Source organism: Rhipicephalus microplus, chromosome 10 (genome assembly GCF_043290135.1).
Source record: "Rhipicephalus microplus isolate Deutch F79 chromosome 10, USDA_Rmic, whole genome shotgun sequence".
NCBI lineage: Eukaryota > Metazoa > Arthropoda > Arachnida > Ixodida > Ixodidae > Rhipicephalus > Rhipicephalus microplus.
In genome coordinates this window covers 66,457,395-66,477,938 of record NC_134709.1, presented here as the reverse complement: position 1 = coordinate 66,477,938, position 20,544 = coordinate 66,457,395, and the positions used below count along the sequence as shown (strand labels likewise).

Below are 20,544 nucleotides of genomic sequence, written 5' to 3'. Positions count from 1 at the left end.
GGTCGTAAGTTTGATTCCCAGATACGAATATTTTCTCGTGTTTATTTCTTTGCTGTCTGTTCGTGTGCATTTTACTACGTCATATCTGTGACCTAAATATTTCAGTGGAGCTGTGGTGGACTCTGTTATAAAAGGGTTTTCTGTTTATAAAAGGGTTTCCTGTCAAAAATTAACCAGCTCCACTTCGATGACCCCGATAAAGCACCGACGCTCGTGGCCTTCCCTTCATCAGGATCATCGAGAGGGAGACGAAAAGACGCTTTATTATAAAAACTCATTTTTGACGGCGTCGATATACCGCTGGCATGCTGCTCTGCGTAGGGATGAGGTAAGGGACTAAAATACTTCAGAAGAGAGAGAAGAAAAATATAAAATAATTTATATAAATACATCTGTAGTGTCCGAGTTAACCAGATAGAACTATTTACAGTTGGGCTATGACGCATACTAAGGCTTTCCTTTGTGAGATACTATATTAGAGCCTTCATACAAGGCCAATCTCGGACAGGTAATTGACTAATGACTTCTACCCAACGCTGTTGTGAATGCATTTTTATGTCTCGCAAGTTCTTCAGATATGTTGTATGACAGCTCTTTAGGGAATTCTCTTTGTGAAGCTTATAACGTAGCAGTGCTGTGACTATGGCAACGCCGACGCCATTTGTTGGTGTAACTGTTGCAATATTCCTCCATAGTGGAAGCTGTGTATTGTGGTATTTACCCAATTCCTGTGGTGCATACCAGCTGATGATGCCCACCTGCGTTACCGTGGATTCCAGACATCAAAGCCTCTACTAAGCACAGCATGGCTCATATAAATTCTGTCGGGACCTCAACCAGCGCAATATTCCGAAAGTTATTGATTGATATGTAGGGTTTAACGTCTCAAAGCAACCATTTGATTACGAGAGACGCTGTAGTGGAGGCAGGGTTCTTAAACGTGCACCCAAATCGGAGCACACGGTATTCCGAAAGTGAGGAACAAATTAATGCACGAGACGAAAGTAGACAAGAGACTGTAAAAAGCTTTTGAACATTCAAGGCGTGTTTTCGTCGGCATCTTCACGCTCACCATTAATACTTTCTCTCCGCTATCTCTCGGCCCTCCCCTGTTCGCAACACTGAGTAGCCAGTCTGAAAATTGATACGGGTTGATTTCTTAGTTTTTCTGTGGCAATGAACGTCTATTTTTTTCTTTCCCATAAAACAACAATCCCCCTTTCCCTCCTCCAGGAACCCAGGGCGTGAAGAAGGACGACATCACCATCCCATCGGCCGACGAATTGCTAGAGCACGAGGGGAGTCCGCTGTGGCGTGACCAGGTGGCCAGGTGCCAGAGGGTGGCCGTGTGGGTCGTGTCACTGGGAGCGGTGCCTGGGCACGTGTGCCTGGTGCCCGATGGCCACAGGCGCTTTTCCAGGGACACCAGCACTGACCTGCGCCGGGTGTATGCTGTTGGGGCGCACAAGTACGCAAAGGTAGGTGGGCGTCCAAGGCGAGCGTATCCATACTCGAGCCAGTGGGGCAGGTGGATGGGAGGTTGTAGCTACCCCACAAAAAAAAGAAAAAAAACACACGCTATCTGACTGTCACGTATACAGAAGACAGAATCTCTTTAAGCATGTAATATTGTGCGGTAGAAGTACAGAATCGTGCAAGGTGTCAAAGATTACGAATTTCGCAACAGGTTGGTGTGTTAAAGGCCCGCCCAATACAGAGTGCTCAAACATGTTTATATAACCATCAGCAGCAGATGTATAAACAAAGTGAACTCTGCGCAGGTTCGCGTGTTGCCCAACGGCAGTGTTGTGGGTCCTTGCCAGTTTTGCAAAATAAATAGTATTGCTTAGTGGGCACCAAACAACTGTGCCTGCAGCAGGCGATTGAGAAAATACTCTTAGGATACACAATCCCCGCATTTTGCACTTCATTGCTGGCAGTGCGGCTGTGCAGCTGAGTTTAACGAAACCGCCATGTTGATGAGACATAGAGACAGCGCACGCGTGAAATTGCTGAAGCGTGTGAAATAATAAAGCCGGAGGAAGGTCTGTGAGCCAACCTTCAATCGCTCTCACAGATGCTCAGATTGCGTATCTACAGCATACTTGATTACGTGTTTGGTATAGGGGTGTAAAGGTTTTTTTATGCCTTCATGTTTGCATATATATTACAAGTTTTCTTCAATTAAACTTTAAGTTGTTAGGCAGCGCTTGAGTCGTGCACGTTCTTGTTTTTTGTTGTTGTTGTCCTTTTTATGCGCTGATTGTGAAAAGGATGTTAATTGTAATTGGCTGCTTATTACCTATAACGTGTGCAAGGCAGATTCTAAAGACAAAAGTGTTAAAATTTGGCAGAAATTCAGTAGGAAGAGAACAACACAACAAATGTTCGACAGAACAAATGTACAATGCACAATTGGTCCAAGGCCTGCACAGGTACGAGCTCGACTCTTCCCCACAACATAAAGAAAGCAATCGAACGATCAATGATCCTGCAAGGTACTAATACTTTTAAAGCAACAATCACGTGCACAACACTGGAGTTCTCATTACTGTCAGTGCAGGGTATCTATCTTTGTTAGAAAATTCAATTTGTTTCTCTTTTGTGCAGGTGCGCGAGTGGTGGTTCCGGGCCGGGGTGGAAGTGCTGAGCGTCTTCATGTTCAGCGTGCGGAACTTCAGCCGGAACTCGTTCGACATGACCTCCGCGCTGAATCAGGCTAATCAGATACACGTCGACATCGTGGACAATGTGTGAGTGGGGACTCAATGAAAATGTCGATTCGCTGGCGCTTGCTATTGAGCGCTGTACATACTTTGTATGCGACATTGTGCTCCCGTATGATTTGTTAGTAAAGCGCTTGTCTATAGAAAAGTCGACAGCGTAGAAAGGTAGAAGGAAACGGGACGTCCCACTCATGTTGGGCGGGACATTGCAGAGTTCATCGCTCTTTGCTTGGTCTGCTTCGAAAATAGAGTACTGCGAAATTTTAAGGAAAACCTGCCGCGATGATGCAATAACTAGGCGTCTGTGAGAGAAAGCAGCTTGTTTGAATACCTGCGGCAGACCTGGTCATGTATGAAACGCGAATGTAAGAGCTTTTCTGGAAAATACTATTAAATAATACGAAGAGACGCCGAGAAAACTAACATCATTGCAGATCCACTTCCGCCCTTTCTGTATGTAAATAGCTCAATTAAACACTTCATTTTCACTTAGAACATATATAAATTGCCGTCCTCGAATGATTTTGTTGGTGATTTAAGAGCAATCTCTAATTGACAATGAAAACGATACTGGAAAAACGCTTCAGGTTTGTCGAAATAAGTGCGGCTTATTTAACGTACTTCGCGAATATTTCTGCATATTTCCAGTGAAACTGTCATAGCGCAACCATCAGGGACGGCGGAAAAGAGGGTGTGACACACAAAACTTGTGTGTCGTATTCTTTTGTCCGCCGTTGCTAAAGTTCATGCTATAACAGTTTGAAGAGCGTGCCAACTGGCCCGCACATACACTGTACTTCCTGCTTTCTTTGTTTTTGTTTTTTCGCGTGCCTTATGGTTAAGGTTAAGAATGTTGTAGGTAGCCGGCGGATCTAGCTTCGCGCGCATTCCGAGCCGCATTTGAGTGCAATATGTGCACAGCTGGCGTTCTTTTCTAATGAGGCAAAGTGTAGATATTCTGCTCTCTTGCGTGCAGCACCACGCACGAGTATGAAGCAACAAGCTGTGGGGGACACCGGGTGATAGTGTTAACCACAAGGGGTTTCCTTCGCTCGCACCTAATTGAGCGCATAAATGTCCTCGTATTTCGCCTGCATCGAAGTGCGGATAAGCTTTGATGGGGAATTGATTGATTGATTTGTGGGGTTTAACGTCCGAAAACCACTATATGATTATGAGAGACGCCGTAGTGAAGGGCTCCGGAAATTTCAACCACAAGGGGTTCTTTAACGTGCCCTCAAATGGGAGTACACGGGCCTACAAAACTTCCGCCTCCATCGGAAATGCAGCCGCCACAGCCGGGTTGTGATCCCGCGACCTGCGGGTCAGCAGCCACTAGACCACCGTGGCGGGGCTCGATGGGGAATTGAACCGACGCCCTAAAGCATAGCAGCTCATAAAGCCTTATCTGTTAGCTATAAAACGATGGGTTTAGTCCTAATGTGTTCCATATGCGTTCACCCAGAGTGGCGGTCTAGTGGTGAGTGTTCAATATTCGGCCAGAAAACTGTGGGATCGAATCAAAGCCACGGCGGCCGCATCGCTATGGAGGTGAAATGCTAGTTATTTAACTTTCGTGGTAAAAGAGTTTGAAGAATAGGGACGGGGTAAAGCACATTCGGCAAGCATTCTCACACCCCGAATGGTATACCACTAACCCTCAAGAGGAACGTAACAGCTGCATCTTACCAGTATACTGACCTATGGAGCAGAGATCTTTACGCTTAGAAACAGGGTTTAACATAAATCAAAGACGACGCAGAGAGCAATGAAATGTAAAATTTTAGGTGTAATCTTAAGAGGCAGGAAGAGAGCAGAATGGGTCAGGGACCAATACAGTGTTAAAGACGTCATAGTTGAAATCAAGAAGTAATGAACATGGGCTGAACAAGTAGCGCGTAGGTAGGATAACCGATAATCATTAGGGTAACTTACTGAATTCCCAGGAAAGACAAGTGCGTGATGGTGATAAAGAAAACCAGGTAGGCAGATGAGATTAAGAAGTTTCCAGGTATAACGTGGAATCATGCTGAAATCATAGGACCGGGTTGACTGACAGACATGGGCGAGAGATTTGCCATGTATGGGAGTAGTCAGGAAGTGAATGATGATGATGATGAAGGGGATGAAATGCTGGAGGCTCATGCATATAGATATAGACATAGGCGTCGCAGGGCTGCCCTCCAGGAAAAAGGGGGCGAAGGTTCGTCACAGCGCACCTCTCTCTATTAACTCAATCTATGGGACAGACTGTGCTCCCCCCTCTGTACGGGGGCAAGTTTGCACCCCACCCCTCTTAAAGCACTGGCAAAGGTGCCCCACGCCCTTCCGCCTTGCCCGTACACACACCTACGGACATAGGTACATGTTAAAAGAACCCAAATGGTAAATCTTTCGGAGGCTTAAATAACAGTGCTACTCATCATCAGATCTCTACGCTTTGGTTGGTAACAACTTTGTTAGAAGTCCGGCAGAGCTTTCGCCGACCTGGCCTTAGGTCTCCCGCGTGGGGGCGCCAAGACCTTGCTTGACCACCGCCACGCGGACCTGCTGCGCTGAGACATAAAATATAAATTTTACCTTCTTATGCATCATTCTTACTTACATGATCTGAGCGCCATCTGACAGCAATATTCTGGTGTGGTTAAGCACTCTTGTCTGTGCCCGGTAATCACGCTATCTCCTTCCTCAATCAGAGACGCGTTCCGCGCCATGGGAATGCGGTCCTGCGCTTGCGGCGACCTCGAGCGGCTACCCGAGGAACTGCGCGCTAGTCTGGCTCGCTCTGAGATCGCCACGTCGAGCATACGTGAGAAGAGGTAAGTGTGACGTCATCACACATGCCCGTACGTTCAAGAGCACACCAGAGTTATCTAAATCCTCTGGCTAAAATTTATACCGGAGCTGTAGGTTCCTCGCATCACTTGCTAGGATCTGTTCGCTATCGTTGTTTCACGGATCCCGCACAACATTACCACAGAAAACAAGCGAAATATTCGTGTCACAGAAACACTTTCGGTCATACCTATTTCAACAAATTGCAATCACGTGAAAGCAGCCAGTCAATCTCTTCGATTGTGCGACAGCTTCTTCCTTATTCTATAGTCATGAATGAAGTCGATGTCATCAAACTGACCGGTTGACTCCATTGTGTACTTAAGAAACTCATTACTAATCAACAGCCGTTTTTCATATTTCTACAGCCTCGCCCTCCCCTATCTAGCCAGAAGACGTTTGTGCCTTGAAGACGACATTCAATTTGTTTCCCTTTCAGGAACTGCTCATTTTCAACTTTTGGTATTAAGCCAATATGTTTTGAGGCCTCCTAAGTCGCAAGAACTTCATCGTCAGTGACTTCGAGCAATTTATGCTAAATATGGCAACCTCAGAAAAATGGTTCACAGTATGTTATCAAGACGCCACATGTCGCAAAACTTTGTGACGTTACGTAATGACGCCATCACAACACATCGCCTCTTGGTCAAAGCTGGGCCGATTCCGCAGGCATCGTAAAACCACTTGAGGTGCAGAAAGCGATCGGCGGAAGGAATCAATGTAATCGGTTGGGAAGAAAATCAAGACGACTTTTGCTTTCCTTCAAGACAAGTTCATATGGGTCGTAAAACTTTTAATAGCGTATTTGTTTAAGCTAGATGCAATTTTGGCGGTCTTTCGGCTATGTGCCGTGAGCCCTACCATGAAACAATCATTAAACTGATGTGTTCTACGGAGGTTGCGTAACTCCCATTCCTCACCACTGGCGCACTAAAAATTTTAAAACTTCTTCATTACAAAGAGAACATTAGGCCCAACAAATGACCGCGAAGCGATGGCAGTGATCCGAAGACCCCAGTAGGCACAATGGGAAAATGCTAGGGAACGGGGAAGGAAATGGCGGCTGGCAGAAGAAGCTTCCGAAATGATGGAAGCCCTACGGGAAACGAAGATGTGCCCACAGATCTATGAGAGGTGCGAACGCTTGGTTCCAGCGCGAATTTATGTCCCTGGAGTTTGGACATTCGCGTCGTGTGAGTGAGTGCCCGTGGTTGAACTCGAACATCTCCGCACTGAGAATCAATGTAGAAACAACCTAGTGTCACCTGCTTAAGGGCTAGAAACAAGCTATTATACAAGCAACCAGATTAGTCTTCAGAGCAGTAGAGTTTTGCTGTTTCAAACTATGCGCGGCTTAGTGTAAGCTTCGGCTGTTTTATTTGTTCTTGCCTGTGTGTGCTTGTGTACGTGGGTGTGCGCATTTGTGCGCATGTGTGTGCGCGCGTGTGTGCGCGTGTGAGTTTGAGGACTTTCACTGTTAAATACTGTCGCCCACTCCTGCCTAAAACCTGAAACTCAGGTCATAATTCTTTGTATCAGCGACCGAGCAAGTAAATAACGACATAAGTATATTATTTTTTTATTTAACTTTTTCGTTTCTCTGTCTTACTCAGCCTCAAAATACAAATGTCGTGTGCCGCCTACAATACCACGTACCAGATGTCTCGGATGGCTCGGCACTTGGCCACGGCAATTAAAGAAGGAATCATCTACACCAAGTAAGTAATCTTAAATGAGTTCAAAGCTAGAGTCATACACAAATTGAGAAATCCGGAAAAGCCTCGCCCAGACGACCGAAGCGCAGCAGCCAATCGTCTATACTGTTGAAGAAATACTCATGCTCGTGCACTCAGCGTTGTTCTTCGAAGGCGAGATCACCAACCGTCCTACTCATGACGTCAATCTGGAGTTCGCATGCATTGGTGGAGCAGGCGTGCTTGCGTTAGACATTAAGGAGAAAATGCCCCATACATCTAAAGTTGTACCCTACTATAATTAGGAGGCCTTGTTGTGTACCAATCAACCAAAATCGGGTTTGAAATGTCGTTTGGTGAAATACACGTTATAAGTGTCATCCCCTATTGTAGAATACGAACCTTAACGCATACATTTGCTGTAAGAAGACGAGCCGTGCACCTTACGTTTTAGGGGCGAAGCTCCTTAAAGTGGCACCCGTTCGTCCCTTGTAGTAGTGCGTAACATGACTTACGCTTTGACCTGCAAGGTGGTGCCGGTTGGAGATTTTCTTGTGCGTTGTTGAACAATAAAAAATTCGCAACGTGCGCGTTAACTAAAAGCCGAATTTTCCTGTCTCTCATACCCCGTCAGCAGCCGTTATCATGTACACTGAACATTATCTGACAAGAAAGGGTTGCTACGTTATACTCGCTAGGCGTAACCTCCTAGGTAGAAAGGTTTAGCGAGCGTTGGGCCGCAGTGCCACGAATACGGTGAACTAGTATATAACATGAAATCGAGGTGGTAAAAGGTGGCAAGTAGACACGAAGCGCAAGCCGTAAGAAAGTGTGCGTGTGCCACCTCTCGTTTAGTCCTTGGAATGCCCGCTGGATGGTGGTGCTTCTATATGCGGAATATATGGCGAAAAGATGTGAGATGGTGGTACTTGAAGTGTTGAATAGGTGGATGAACGGACACACAGACAGATGCATGGTCGGACGCACGGATGGCTGCACGGACGGATGGACGCATGGACGGACGCAGGGGTGGATGCATGGAATAACGCAGGGACGGACGCATGGATGGACGTGCGGATGCACGACAGACGCACGCACGGACGGGTGGATGGACGCATGAACGGTCACACAGACGGACGCATGGACGGACGGAAGCAAGAACGAATGGACGGATGGATGCTTCGCCCCACTCTCCATCATTTCCCTGCGGATATGCTGCCGTTTTTTTTCTTCTTTTATACGCTTCGGCTCATACACTTTGTACGCGTTTCATAATCATGTCATGACTTTCGAGCATGAATTCTAGAAAATGATAGTACTATTATCATCGAAAATCAAAATAAACAGTTTGCTATCGTCTATCGTAAGCAGCTGCCTTGCAAGCGTGTTTTCCAGCACTTAGGCACCGTTTTGTGGCTCCACGACATCAGACGAGCGGGCATTCAGATGTTTGTGGTAACGATAATCCCACTCGCCCCCACAGACCACGACACGGGGCATTATGCGATGGCAGTGCGAACTTTCCAGGTGCCAGGAAGAACTCACAAAAATGTACCGTCGGCTGCCATGGCAAAGTGGCTGATAGACTTCCGCGGAGAGTGTTCCTGCACGTGGTGTGCGCCCCGCCGTAGCCAAGGATAAAGGCTTGAAGTATTCCTGTTATTTGAAGTATTGGTATTTCACTCCCGACTAACTTTTTTTTTAATAAATGAATGTAAGGAGGGGTTGGTGCCAATGCGTGGCGCCGGCTACTCCTCTTCTCTTGCACAAAAGTCAACATCGCACATTTTGTAGCAAACACAAGGCTATACATATGTACATAGCACAACACTTACACAATGATTTCACGTTTTTCCACACTGAGTGTCCACATCACACAGAAATGGGTCCACACTGCGTAGAACTGTGTCCGCACCACACTGAGTTTGTGAAAAAAAACAAAAAACAAAAGACAACAACACAAGTAATCACGCCAATTTAAGTGTTCACACAAAAACGTGAAAGTTCAATAAAATGTCTAAGGTGATCTTGTCGCTTGAATACGGACATGTTTTAAGAAAGGTTTTCCCAAAAATATCGTAGTCAAGCAGGAAAATTTTGTTTGACACATACCGCGGTTAACATTTGTTTTTTGTTTAGTACTTTTGAGCTATTTCTGATTCCTCCAGAAAGTGAACGACTGCACGTGCTGCAGTGGCTTGTAGCTTTCCTTTTGGCCCAGGACCCAAGATTTTTGCAATTAACGGAGGTCGCTTATCCAAAGAATTGTGTTTTTGAAAAAGGTTCTTTCGAGGTACGTCATGATGTTTACATTGCAGAAGAATATGCTCCACGTCTTCTTGAGCTTCTCCACATGAGCAGGTAGGACTGCCCGCTTTCCTTATTCTATACAGGAAAGCCTTCGTGTAGGCTATACCAAGTCGAAGCCTATGGATGGATGTTTCTGTCGATCGGCTAACCTTTAACGGAAAATTCAATTCTATACCGGAATCATTGTTATACAACAGAGAGTTTTGCGCACCATTTTCGAACCAGGTTTCCTTAGACAGTTGACGGCTCATCTTATTTATTAGACACCGTGCATTGCTCATCGATAGAGCTAGCAGTGATATATTATTTTCTTGATGTGCTGCACGTGCAATGTGATCAGCAATCTCATTTCCTGTGATTCCACAGTGGCTTGGCACCCACTGGAACATAGTGTGGTTTAAATTATTTGCTATAGCGTACGTCCTCTGTATTTCATATTCGAGCTCACTAGCTTTGTTTCCCAAGCTGATTGATTTTAAAGAAACTAATGAGGACTGTGAGTCACTGATAACTACCCATTGAAGTGGACCTGGCTGTAAACATATGAAGCGTAAAGCACAGAGTATTGCATAGAGTTCTGCCGTTGTGGATGTTGTGAAATGGCTGAGTTTAAAAGCTTTTCTCGCTTGGTATGCAGGTACAAAGAATGCCAACGTAGAGCTTCGATTCAGACATGATCCGTCGGTGTACACGTGAATATATTCTTCATAGTTAGTATAAAGGTGTGTTAAAGTTAATTGCGTTATTACTATTATGGGCAGATCGTTCTTACAATTTATTCCCGGAATCGAAGTTGTAATATCTGGGATAGAGAGTCTCCATGGTGGGTGGGATGACATTGAGGCCAGTATTCGTGCGTAGACAGTAAACTCTTGAATTCTACAATATTTTTATGCATTCTTGCAGCTGATCTCTCCTGAATAGCTCGCTATAGGGGAAGATTAGCGTGTTGAGTTGCCAACCGAAGATAATGCCGGCAAGTTTCCGTAAATGTCATACCATGGAAAGTCGGTTGACGAGACTCCGCAATTACTAAAGCACTGGCAGACGTTCGCGGTACACCAAGGCATATACGAAGGCTTCTGGCCAATAAACTTTGAATCCTCTCCTCTAAGTTACGTGATATCCCATGTAAAACCGGGGCAGAGTAAGCTACTCTTTGTCAAATTATTGCTGCATGTACACGCAATAAATAGGAACATGAACTACCCCATCTCGCTCCGGTCAGTCGACGTAATATATTGAATAGGGAGTTGAATTTGTCCTCTAATGATTTTATCTGTGGTGCCCAACACAGACGTCTATCTAAAATAGGCCCTAAAAATTTGTGGTGCCGCACAAGTTGTAAGCAAAGAGTCTATCTGAAGTTTGAATTTCTTAAGGCATTATCCTTGTGAACGGAAGTACAGACGTTTTCTCATGGGAAAGAATCATGCCTCTGCTCTTAAAAAAGCCATTGATTATTGTCAGCCCATCTTGAAGTTTTTGCTGAACTGCTTGAATTCTCGTGTCTGATGCCCAAATGCACAGATCGTCTGCATATATGGAATATTTCAAACTAGTAGGTAAGATATGGAATACTTCAGCCATAACGCAATTAAATTAAAAAATGGGCTTAGTACGCTACCCTGTGGGACGCCTTGACTAACTTCATGCTCTTTATTTTTACTGTCAGCCGTGTCAATGAAGATTTTCCTGTCTCTTAAGAATTCTGCAATCCGTCTTAGTGTCCTGCCTACTACTCCTAACTGAATTAAACCGTGTAGTACATGAGCGTGACTGGTTGTGTCAAATGCTCGCTTTATATCTAAAAATACAGCAACGACGATTCTTTCACTGCTCCTCTCATGATCTACATAAGTTACAATGTCTAGAATGGCAGTCATGGTGCAGCGGCGTTTGCGAAAGCCTGCCATATTTTCTGGAAGCACATTCTTACATTCCACCCACCACTGAAGTCTAGCGCCTCTCATCTTTTCCTTAAGTTTACAAAGACAGCTAGTCAGGCTGACAGGACGGAAAAAATCTATGGGGAAAGGCGTTTTTTCGGGTTTGAGAATTGGGACCACTCTTGCAACTTTCCAGGTGGGTGAAAGGCACTCTGTTGTCCATGCATTATTAAACATCTTCAACAAAGTATATGTGGCCACAGGACCCAGGTTTTTTAATGCTGCATATGTTATCCCATCAGGACCAGCTGCTGTCTTCTGTTGGCACATTGCAAGAACATTATTTAATTCTCGCAGTAACAATGAATGATCTAGGTCATCATGATGTCTATCGAGAGAAAAAGTAATCAATGCTTTATTATCTCCAACAGAGTTAATGTATTGAGGCGTGTGCCCGGCTGCACTAGGTCGTGTATTATGCCGACAAAATTCGTCCGCAACGGTTGTTTCCGGTACATTCTTCACTAAAGCTGAGGCTCTAAATGGTTGTTGGTGTGTTACTGCACCCCCTTAAAGAGCGTAGAACATTCAATAATTTTGACTCGGGTGTTAATGGCGTTAGTGAAGTGCAGAATTCCCGCCAGCACTTTTTCCCTAGTCTATCCAGTTGTCGTCTCATGCGGTCATGCGCTCTTTGACAGTCGCGGTAATCTTCAAGTAGACCCGTGCGTCTGTATTTTCTTTGAGCTCTGCGGCGAATGGCCCTAAGTATTTCGTATTGAGCGTCTACTCCAACGTAACCTTCAGGAATTTTAACGAACTTGGAACACTTATTTAATTTGTTTTCTATGAGTGAGACTAAGCTGTCAGTGTCAGTAACAGTATCAGCTTGATGTGATATGTGATAAGGAAATGCTTGCCAGTTAGTTATCTTTGCTGAGGGCCTATATTTGGTAAAGCGTAGTTTTGGATGCTGTATTAGGATAGGTAAATGACCACTACCCCTTGTTTCAATGTCTGTTCGCCATGACGCCCCAGATGCAATATCATGTGAGCAGAGCATGCGGTCTAGGCAACTCGAGTAATTGAAACCTCGTAGGAACGTCACTGAACCGTCATTTAACAAGCATAATGAACTATCCTGAATTGCTTTTTGTAGGTCCTTTCCGCGATGATCGCAGTACGCACTTCCCCACATGACATTGTGAGCATTGAAATCTCCGCAATATCTCGTAGCTTTCGTGTATGTCTAGAAAAGAGATGTCAATGCAGAAAGCGAGATATTTGTGGAAGGCTGGAGATAAACGCTGACTACTGTTATATTTATTCGACCAAATCTAACCTCACATGCTACATATTCTGGATGATCCGATGATGTAGCATTCAACTGTACTGATGGCAGATCTTTTCTCACACATATCATCGCTCTGCTCGGTCCTGTAGATCTAGAGGACATATACACAACGTAGTTCGATAACCGAAAAGTGGTGTCTACCCCGGCCTCTGTAATACATAACACTGGAAAGGAGCTCTGAGCCACAAATTTTCGGAAGTCTGCACACTTAGGGCTAACACTATTCGCATTCCATTGGAAGATTGCGACATTTTGATAACAATTATTCATGTTTTGCCTGCGCAGTGACTGTTGTTGCTAATTGTAACACTACCTGTTCCTTCGAGAAGATGGCTTTGACCTCAGGAAGGTTGTTAGCCTGTGTGATCGAGGCTAGTATGGCTTTTAAAGCCGAGAATAACATTGGTATGACAAGATGAGCTATCGACACAGAGGAGTTTTCTGGTTGCGTTACACTTACTGGACGCGAAGTGCTAGTGCTTTCTTAACGTGGTTACTTTTCTCTTGAGGTCCCTCCTGAGACTCTTTTCGAGCTTGCTGCTGGCTTGTTGATGTCCCCGCACTTTTGCCTTGCTTTCGTTGTCCTCTCGCAGCTTGCGCGTACGTCATTACATGGTTCTGGCGTTTAGGTGCTTGCGGTCGAGGAGGCAATGCAGGGTTCGTGGTGTTCGTGTTGGGCTCAGGCGCGTCATGCTGTTGCGTGCGACCGTAGATGATGTCATGTTGACATTGAAGAGAAGCCACCTTGTCCTATGGGCATCCAGAGAACGACGCAGCGTGGGGCCCCTTGCAATTGGCACACTTAGGTTGTGTTATCGATTTGCAGTCCTTGTGATCGTGGTCTTCGGCGCATATTTTGTAGCGCCTTGTTCCTCGGCAATTTTTGCCAAATGTCCGAACCTCTGACAATTATAGCAGCGTCTTGCTGGGCCAAGGTATTCCTCAACTGGATGGCTTGTAAATCCAAGGAATACTTTCTCTGGAAGAGGTCTGTTATATCTGAATTGTAAAATCACACTTCTCAGTGGGTGCGATGCTACAGTGCAATCTTCTTGTTGCATGTAACGAGTCTGACGTCTAGCCGACATCATTCCTGCCTCTCTTAAATATTCTGTAAGTTGTCCTTTTGTGTACTCTAGAGGCACATGTCTGATTTTGCCTACATTTCGCATGTAAGACTCCGGAATGAATGGCTTTACCAGCAAGCAGCCACCTGCGCACAAGACAACAAGCTCTTGGCTGAAGCAAGAGAGCTCACGGTGACTGAGAAACTTCCATCTTTGTTCACTTGGAAAGAACGCACTTTCTCTTTAGCAAGTGCAACAATTTCCGAGGCTACAACGTTTGGGTTTACTTTCCAGAAGGTTTTCATTTCCTCTATTGGTCGGAATACCACAGGAATTCCCTCAAATCTACTCTTTTTATATGTCACTTGAGTGAAAGGATCTGCTTCCTCATTAAATTCAATATCTTCATCAAGAAAGGAGTAGGTCGATGTCCCCTCCTGCATGTTGTTCGTATGCTCTTCCACTCTCACCTTTTTCGCAGAGCTTACTTCGTTCGACATGTCTTCAGGTTTCCTCATCGCCTCCAAAACGAGTGTTGGTGCCCTGATGTAAGAAACCATGGTATAACCAGGTTGACTCACACGCTCGTCGGTTCCGAAGCCACGCTGTGGGAAAGGTGGCCCTTGCCATGCTTGCACATCCTGGCTGGTTCCGTCCGCCACGGTGATGGTGAAACGTCGGCGTTCAGTACGGTCACGCCACTTTCTGCTGTCAGGCGTCACAGCTGATGTTGTCCTCAACACTGTAAATAGCTTTTCACGGCTGGAAAAACCTAATTTGCAGGATCACAGAAAGCAAAGAACGTTCTGCTATCACTTCGTCTTCGTGGTCCCCGACTAACTTACTGCATATCAATCTGGGGCACGACCGCACAAAAAAATTATAAGAAGCTGATTGCGCTGCAAAAAAGAGTCCTATGGGCATTTGAAGGTTATCGTGGACCTTTACAGAATTTCGGAACACAGCCTTTTTTTATCAAGTGCTCTATGGTAAAGGCAAATCAGGTGTACTATTACAAGTTAATGCAACATATGAAACAAAACAGGACGCACTATATCACGGATGCACCCACCAACTCACGTTACAGCTTTAGGCAACACTATCTGAAAACACCAAAAATAGGAACAAATTATGACAGACAGTTACAAAGTTACCAAGCACCTTCACTACTCGATAGAATACATGAATTTCACGACGAAGTTATGGAAGCGTCAAGTGAATCATTTAAAAGATTGCTAATTTCACAAAAAATTGAGTTTGTCTGACAAAGCTGCTGTGTGTATTTTCAATTACCGTGCCTTAAATTCAAATTTTAGTTGTTGACTAGGGGGCAAAATGACCTATCAGTGTATTATGTAGCATTTTTGTGTTTCTTTGCAGACATACTGTATTTATTCTCACTTTTCCAGTTTTTTGTACACAAGTTCTTTTAATTTCGTGACTATTCAGTGGAATATGTCCGTACAGTATACTTTGTATTGACTTGTGCTATCTACGGCCTGCGTGCCAAACTGTCGTAGGAGCAGAAGCCTTTGTCACATGGCCTTTAGCCTCTGCTTCCTTTCTGTTATAATCAGAAGAAATAAAAACAATTCAATTTACCTAACCGTTAAGTTATGCTTAAACTTATCAATGTTATTCTAATACTTAAGCCGTCTCTGACGGCGTTTGTTGTGGCAGAACGGCTGAACTTATAACAAAACTTGATACTCGGCGAGATGACGCGTTGCTTTCGGCAACATTACAGCACGAAATCATACATTTACAAAAACATTCCATGTATCTCGTTCTTGTGAATGTCTGGTTTAGCGCTCTGAATTCCCACAGGCCAGAGGGGTGCTTTGACAGCGTTTACCACCCTTTCCGAAATCCTTATATATAGTATGCACATGCATGCCCTTACGCATACAATAAACACGCATAGACATGCAAAATGTCAGCCTCCCCTTTTCCACCACGAAAACGTTTCCTGGTAACGGCCTGGCTAACCCGGTAAAACAGTTAACGTCCCAATTATTGTGACACTCTGAAGCCTTTTCCCGTTAAGTTTACGCAGTGACACATGCACTTGTAATGATACTAATAATAACTGTTGTAGTTGTACTTCCCAAAGCCAAAACTTGATTATGACACGCCACAGGGGAGGGCTCAGGAAATTACAGCCACCTGGTTTTCTCTAACGTTCACCTGAACCTAAGTATAGACCACCAGCATTTTTATTACCGTCGAAAATCCAGCTACCTTCGAGTCCGCAGTCCAGCAACACAACCGCTACACTACCATAACAGGATCCCGAGGTGGTCTAGTGGAGTGTTTGGCAGGACTTGTGGACAGTGTTGGGTAGGAAGATGCAGTTGCGATCAATCTGTGCCAAACAAATGGCATGTTCTCAGGGACCTGACTGCCGCGTTCCTGGACGAGTACGTTTCTCTGACCGAGTGTCCGCCGGCCGAGCTGTTTCTGCGCTCGGCGGGAGACCAGCGCTTCAGCGACTTCGAGGTACTGCAGTGCAACTACGCCCACTTCCACCTGGGTTCCAAGAAGTGGCCCGCCGTGGGCTTTGGCGACTGGTTGCGAGCCATGATCGAGTTCCAGCTGAACTGGCCCGCCATAGAGGTATGCGCTTTGTTGTTTTCGAAAGCTGCGGCCCATTCTCAGATATGGATTTCCGTGCAAAAGCGAATGTATTATAAAAATGTAAGCCGCCAGGTATGTATACGGTGGGTTTCGATGCATGATCCATGTCATCCTGATTCGTATTTCATTAGGTTTACTTCACTAAAGATTGACAGTCTTCCCAAAAAGTGAATGTCCAGCGAAGCTGTTTCACGACCATCTTCACAAAGACGAATTTGTTCCTTTCGTTGCGCGTTGCTTTCTTGCTTCTCTTGCGGTGCTCCTGGTGTCTTCGCTTTGCGTGCTGAATGAACTGAATGAGTCACTCAGCGGGTCTTCCTTTTATGTACGAAAGCGGGAAACGCAAGCGCGGAGATTCGAAGCCCGCGTGTGTAGTGCAAAGCAACTTCAACCTAATCTTCACCGGGAACGCGTGGTTAGATGCTGCCATTCTTCGCAGGAGGTTTATCAGCCGTCACACAGTCTCAATGCTTGTCTAGGGGTTTTCTTTATCGTAATGAATACTGAGCTATATGTTGTATGCCTGATTGCAAAGAAACATGTGTCGTTTGCCTTGAATCAGCTCTAAATGGCTTCTTGTGGCTGTTACGTAACATGACGTCAGATCTTAATTTGTGATGACACGATGACAAAACAAAGTTTCCCGATATTTGACGCCATGATAATGCCGCATGGTGACGTCATCATGTGATGGTGATGATTACTTGCATCAGTCCTACCCGACGCCGTGGGTCTGTGGCAACCGATGGTCAAATTTCAAGTTGTATGAGTGATCTACGGATGTCGCTTTAAATGTTTTCAAAATAGTTTGGCAGGTTAGAAAGCCTACTTCTACGATGAATCACACTGTACTACGAGGATTAGGATCAGGTATGCTTCTTCTTAGGCTAGTTTTCTGTCACTCCAATTAGAAGACAAGGATAAAAAAATGCCAAGAGGTCTGCAGGAGTTGAGCGCAGTTGGTTACGCCCAGCTTGGCATCGAGGAGGGTGTTATGCCAGTAACTGGGAATGCAGATATACCTCGTCAAGTTTTCTTTTTGTACTCAGATTTTTTCATTCAATATAGCTACATTATAAGAGAATTATTCCTACACTACATGAGAAGTCGCAATAGCTTAGACTATTTTCCACCTATAACAACTTCGCGTGTACGGATGAAGAAGCATGACTACCACGTCCAAGATAGCACGGGGACATCCATTCCCCACTTCCCTTTGAAAGATGCGTCGAAATAACATTCCCAGGAATTTACTATTCGGAAAGTTTCAATAGACCTATTTGTAGCATGAAGCATGTTTTCTTTGGTCTTGCAGCTTACCTTAAAGCTTCGTGATGACCAAACGTTTTACTCTTCAAGCCCCATATTGATTGATTGATATGTGGATTTTAATGTCATGGTGAAGAGCTCCGGTTAATTCGACCACCAGGGGTTCTTTAACATGCACCCAAATCTGAGAACACGGGTTTACAGCATTTTCGCCTCGATCAGAAATGCAGCCGCCACAGCCGGGATTCGATTCCATAACCTGCGGATCAGCGGCCGGGTATCTTAGCGAGACCACCGCGGCGGGAAAGCCCCTTATACACACCAAGCAGCAAGGTTATTAAAGAAGTATCTTGGTGTGGGCTTCTTGATACACACTGAAATTTAAGGACAGCCTTTAGTATTAATACCGGACGTCTGTGCACCATGTCCTGCTATATTTGGTATGTCAACTCAAAAATGTTATTTGTTTTCATGAGGGTACACATTCCTGCACGCCGAAATAAACTAGTGGTTGTTAGTAAGTGCCCTGTTTTGACGCCGCTATTCTACGTGCCGTCTAAGCGCTGTTCATGAAAGTCAACAAAGTCATTGTCTACACAGGACAGAGGTCGGCCGAAAAGAAAAGAAGGCAAAGAATGCCTCGGTTTAATAAATGTACTCTCACAGCTGCCTTTAACGCTTCACCCTCCTCTACATTTTTCAGGCTGTCAAGGAGAAGCACGCTAACATGACATCTTATGGAAGCGGCAGATCGGACCCCGAGCAAGTCATACGTCAGCGCAAGTTCCTGCGGCACGTCCACGTTGCCAACATCCTCAACATGGAACGGCTCACCGGCCTCCACAACGGTGTGATGTAAGAATAAAGTAATATATCACATCGAACTGTTGGAATCTACATGCAGCGAAGCTCTTGTACATTTTTCACATTTCGCCCAGAAACAAAGACGTCAGCGAAACTCCTTAGAGTAAAGAAAAAAAAAATATTGACCGCGTATTTGCGTTCTTCGCTGCAAATCTCGTCGAACAACGAAAGTCTTCTGCTGGAGATTGTGCAGAACCCCGGGCAACTGCCAGGTGGCAGCACCATATCGTCGGCAGATTGCTTTTTCGTGCATAGCACCGCAGTTCCAACGTAGCGTAAGAAACGCTATGCTCTACAGAATTACGTGTCTATGTATTTTCTATTAAAGGAACACCACATATTACTTACGCATTGGTGTTGTGCCTCAGATACGCGTAATATTTGCTTTTTGATCGACAATGTTCATAAGGCTGTGGTCCTCCGGTTTCGTTGCGGTGCTCATCGGTTGGCGCTGTCGCCGTTTGTGGATTCTTAATTATTAACAGTGTTAGAAGGTAGCCCTCATCTAAACGGTTTCTTGTGAAGCTTCAGCAATTGAAGTGGTTGCGCAAATAAAGGCAAGCCGAACAAAATTAACCCAATCAGTGGACCTATCTGCGAGGTTGAGTGCTTCTAGAAATAAAATAATAAATTAGCGGAAACTTTTTACTCCCGTAAAAGGCATCCCGTCACGATATGTTTGCCAACGCAAAGCAGGTGATATTCGCGCAACGCATGCTTTGTCCATTGTCAGAAGTACTGCCATCGAGATTTACGTAACCGACACGTTTTAAACACTGCTAATGGTATACAGTTTGAAAATGTACAATTTTATGCCAGCAAAACTCAACGTCTTGACGGCTGCATTCTAGAAGCTTGTTTCCTTTACTGAAGAGACGTTGAATTCTACACAAACCTTTGCGATTCTGGGACAGCGTGGCTTATGCTGAGAAAAGGTTTTGAGAAAGTCCAATGGTTAGCATCTAAGACATTAGTTCCATTATCGTCATGCAAGAAAAGAATAAAGAAAAGAAGGACCTGACGTTATAGGATACCTTACATAAGACTCTACCCACTTTTTTCAAAACACATTTGCATTACACCTACTGTGGAGTACCTCAGGGAGGTGTTTTAAGCCCCACATTGTTCAATGTTGCCCTCATTGGTCTGGTAAAGGTTCTGCCAAAGTCGGTGTGCCTATCCATATACGCCGATGATATTTGCCTCTGGAGTGCTGCAGTTACTCGCCCTCAGGTGCGTGCACGAATACAGCGGGCAGCAACCCTCACAACAGCCTACCTTCAGAAACAAGGCCTAAATATATCAACTGTGAAGTGCGCGTTGATGGCGTTTACACGCAAACCAACGACGCCATACCCTGTTTACATCAATGGGCAGAGTGTCAAATATGCACGGACGCATCGTTTCCTGGGCATAATAATTGACAGAAGTCTTTCGTGGAGCCCGCATAGTGCGTACTTGAAGAAGAGACTGCTATCTATTGTGCATATAATGAAATTCTTGTGCGGGAAAGCATGGGGAACTTCTGTGGCCTCCATGCTACAGCTGTACAGGGCCCTATTTCTGGGTCTATTGCGCTACAGCTTGCCGGTACTGACTAACACTTGCAAATCGAATACTCTTTAATTGGAGAGTTTGCAGGGTCAGGCACTGCGTATCTGCCTAGGACTGCCCCGATGCGCTTCTACTTATGCCACAATCATGCTTGCCAAAGACCATCCGGTCAGGACATATAGAGTTGTGGATTGCCTCAGAGCGCACATTCGACATGCTAGCCGTGTCCCCGACCACCACTTGGCCCTTCTACCTTCCGGAAGACCAGGTGCTACGTTTTCAGACGTCATAGCCAAGCACCTAAACAGCATTCCATCAGGATATACGCCAGCTGCGAGAATGGCA

General features: G+C 45.1%; 1 protein-coding gene and 1 long non-coding RNA gene across 2 annotated transcripts in view; one reads left to right on the top strand and one right to left on the bottom strand.

The window, feature by feature from the left end:
* Window positions 1-1,023: 1,023 nt before the first annotated feature.
* LOC142774759 (uncharacterized) overlaps window positions 1,024-20,544 on the bottom strand; it is an 88,073-nt gene continuing 68,552 nt past the window's right edge. The window contains exon 2 of the long non-coding RNA XR_012886541.1: window positions 1,024-1,546. This is a non-coding gene — a long non-coding RNA (uncharacterized LOC142774759). The remainder of the gene's footprint in view (window positions 1,547-20,544) is intronic.
* On the top strand, window positions 1,236-18,665 carry LOC119186782 (dehydrodolichyl diphosphate synthase complex subunit DHDDS). Its single transcript, XM_037435195.2, has 6 exons — window positions 1,236-1,478; window positions 2,611-2,753; window positions 5,423-5,545; window positions 7,175-7,279; window positions 16,269-16,491; window positions 18,485-18,665. The coding sequence occupies exons 2-6, from the start codon at window positions 2,659-2,661 to the stop codon at window positions 18,638-18,640; spliced, it is 702 nt and encodes a 233-aa protein (XP_037291092.2). The 5' UTR covers window positions 1,236-1,478; window positions 2,611-2,658; the 3' UTR covers window positions 18,641-18,665.

Coding starts and splice junctions, on each gene's coding strand:
- LOC119186782 (XM_037435195.2), top strand. CDS start 2,659: ATGTTCAGCGTGCGGAACTTCAGCCGGAACTCGTTCGACATGACCTCC. Junction 2,754..5,422: donor GTCGACATCGTGGACAATGT/GTGAGTGGGGAC, acceptor TTCCTCAATCAG/AGACGCGTTCCGCGCCATGG. Junction 5,546..7,174: donor TCGAGCATACGTGAGAAGAG/GTAAGTGTGACG, acceptor TGTCTTACTCAG/CCTCAAAATACAAATGTCGT.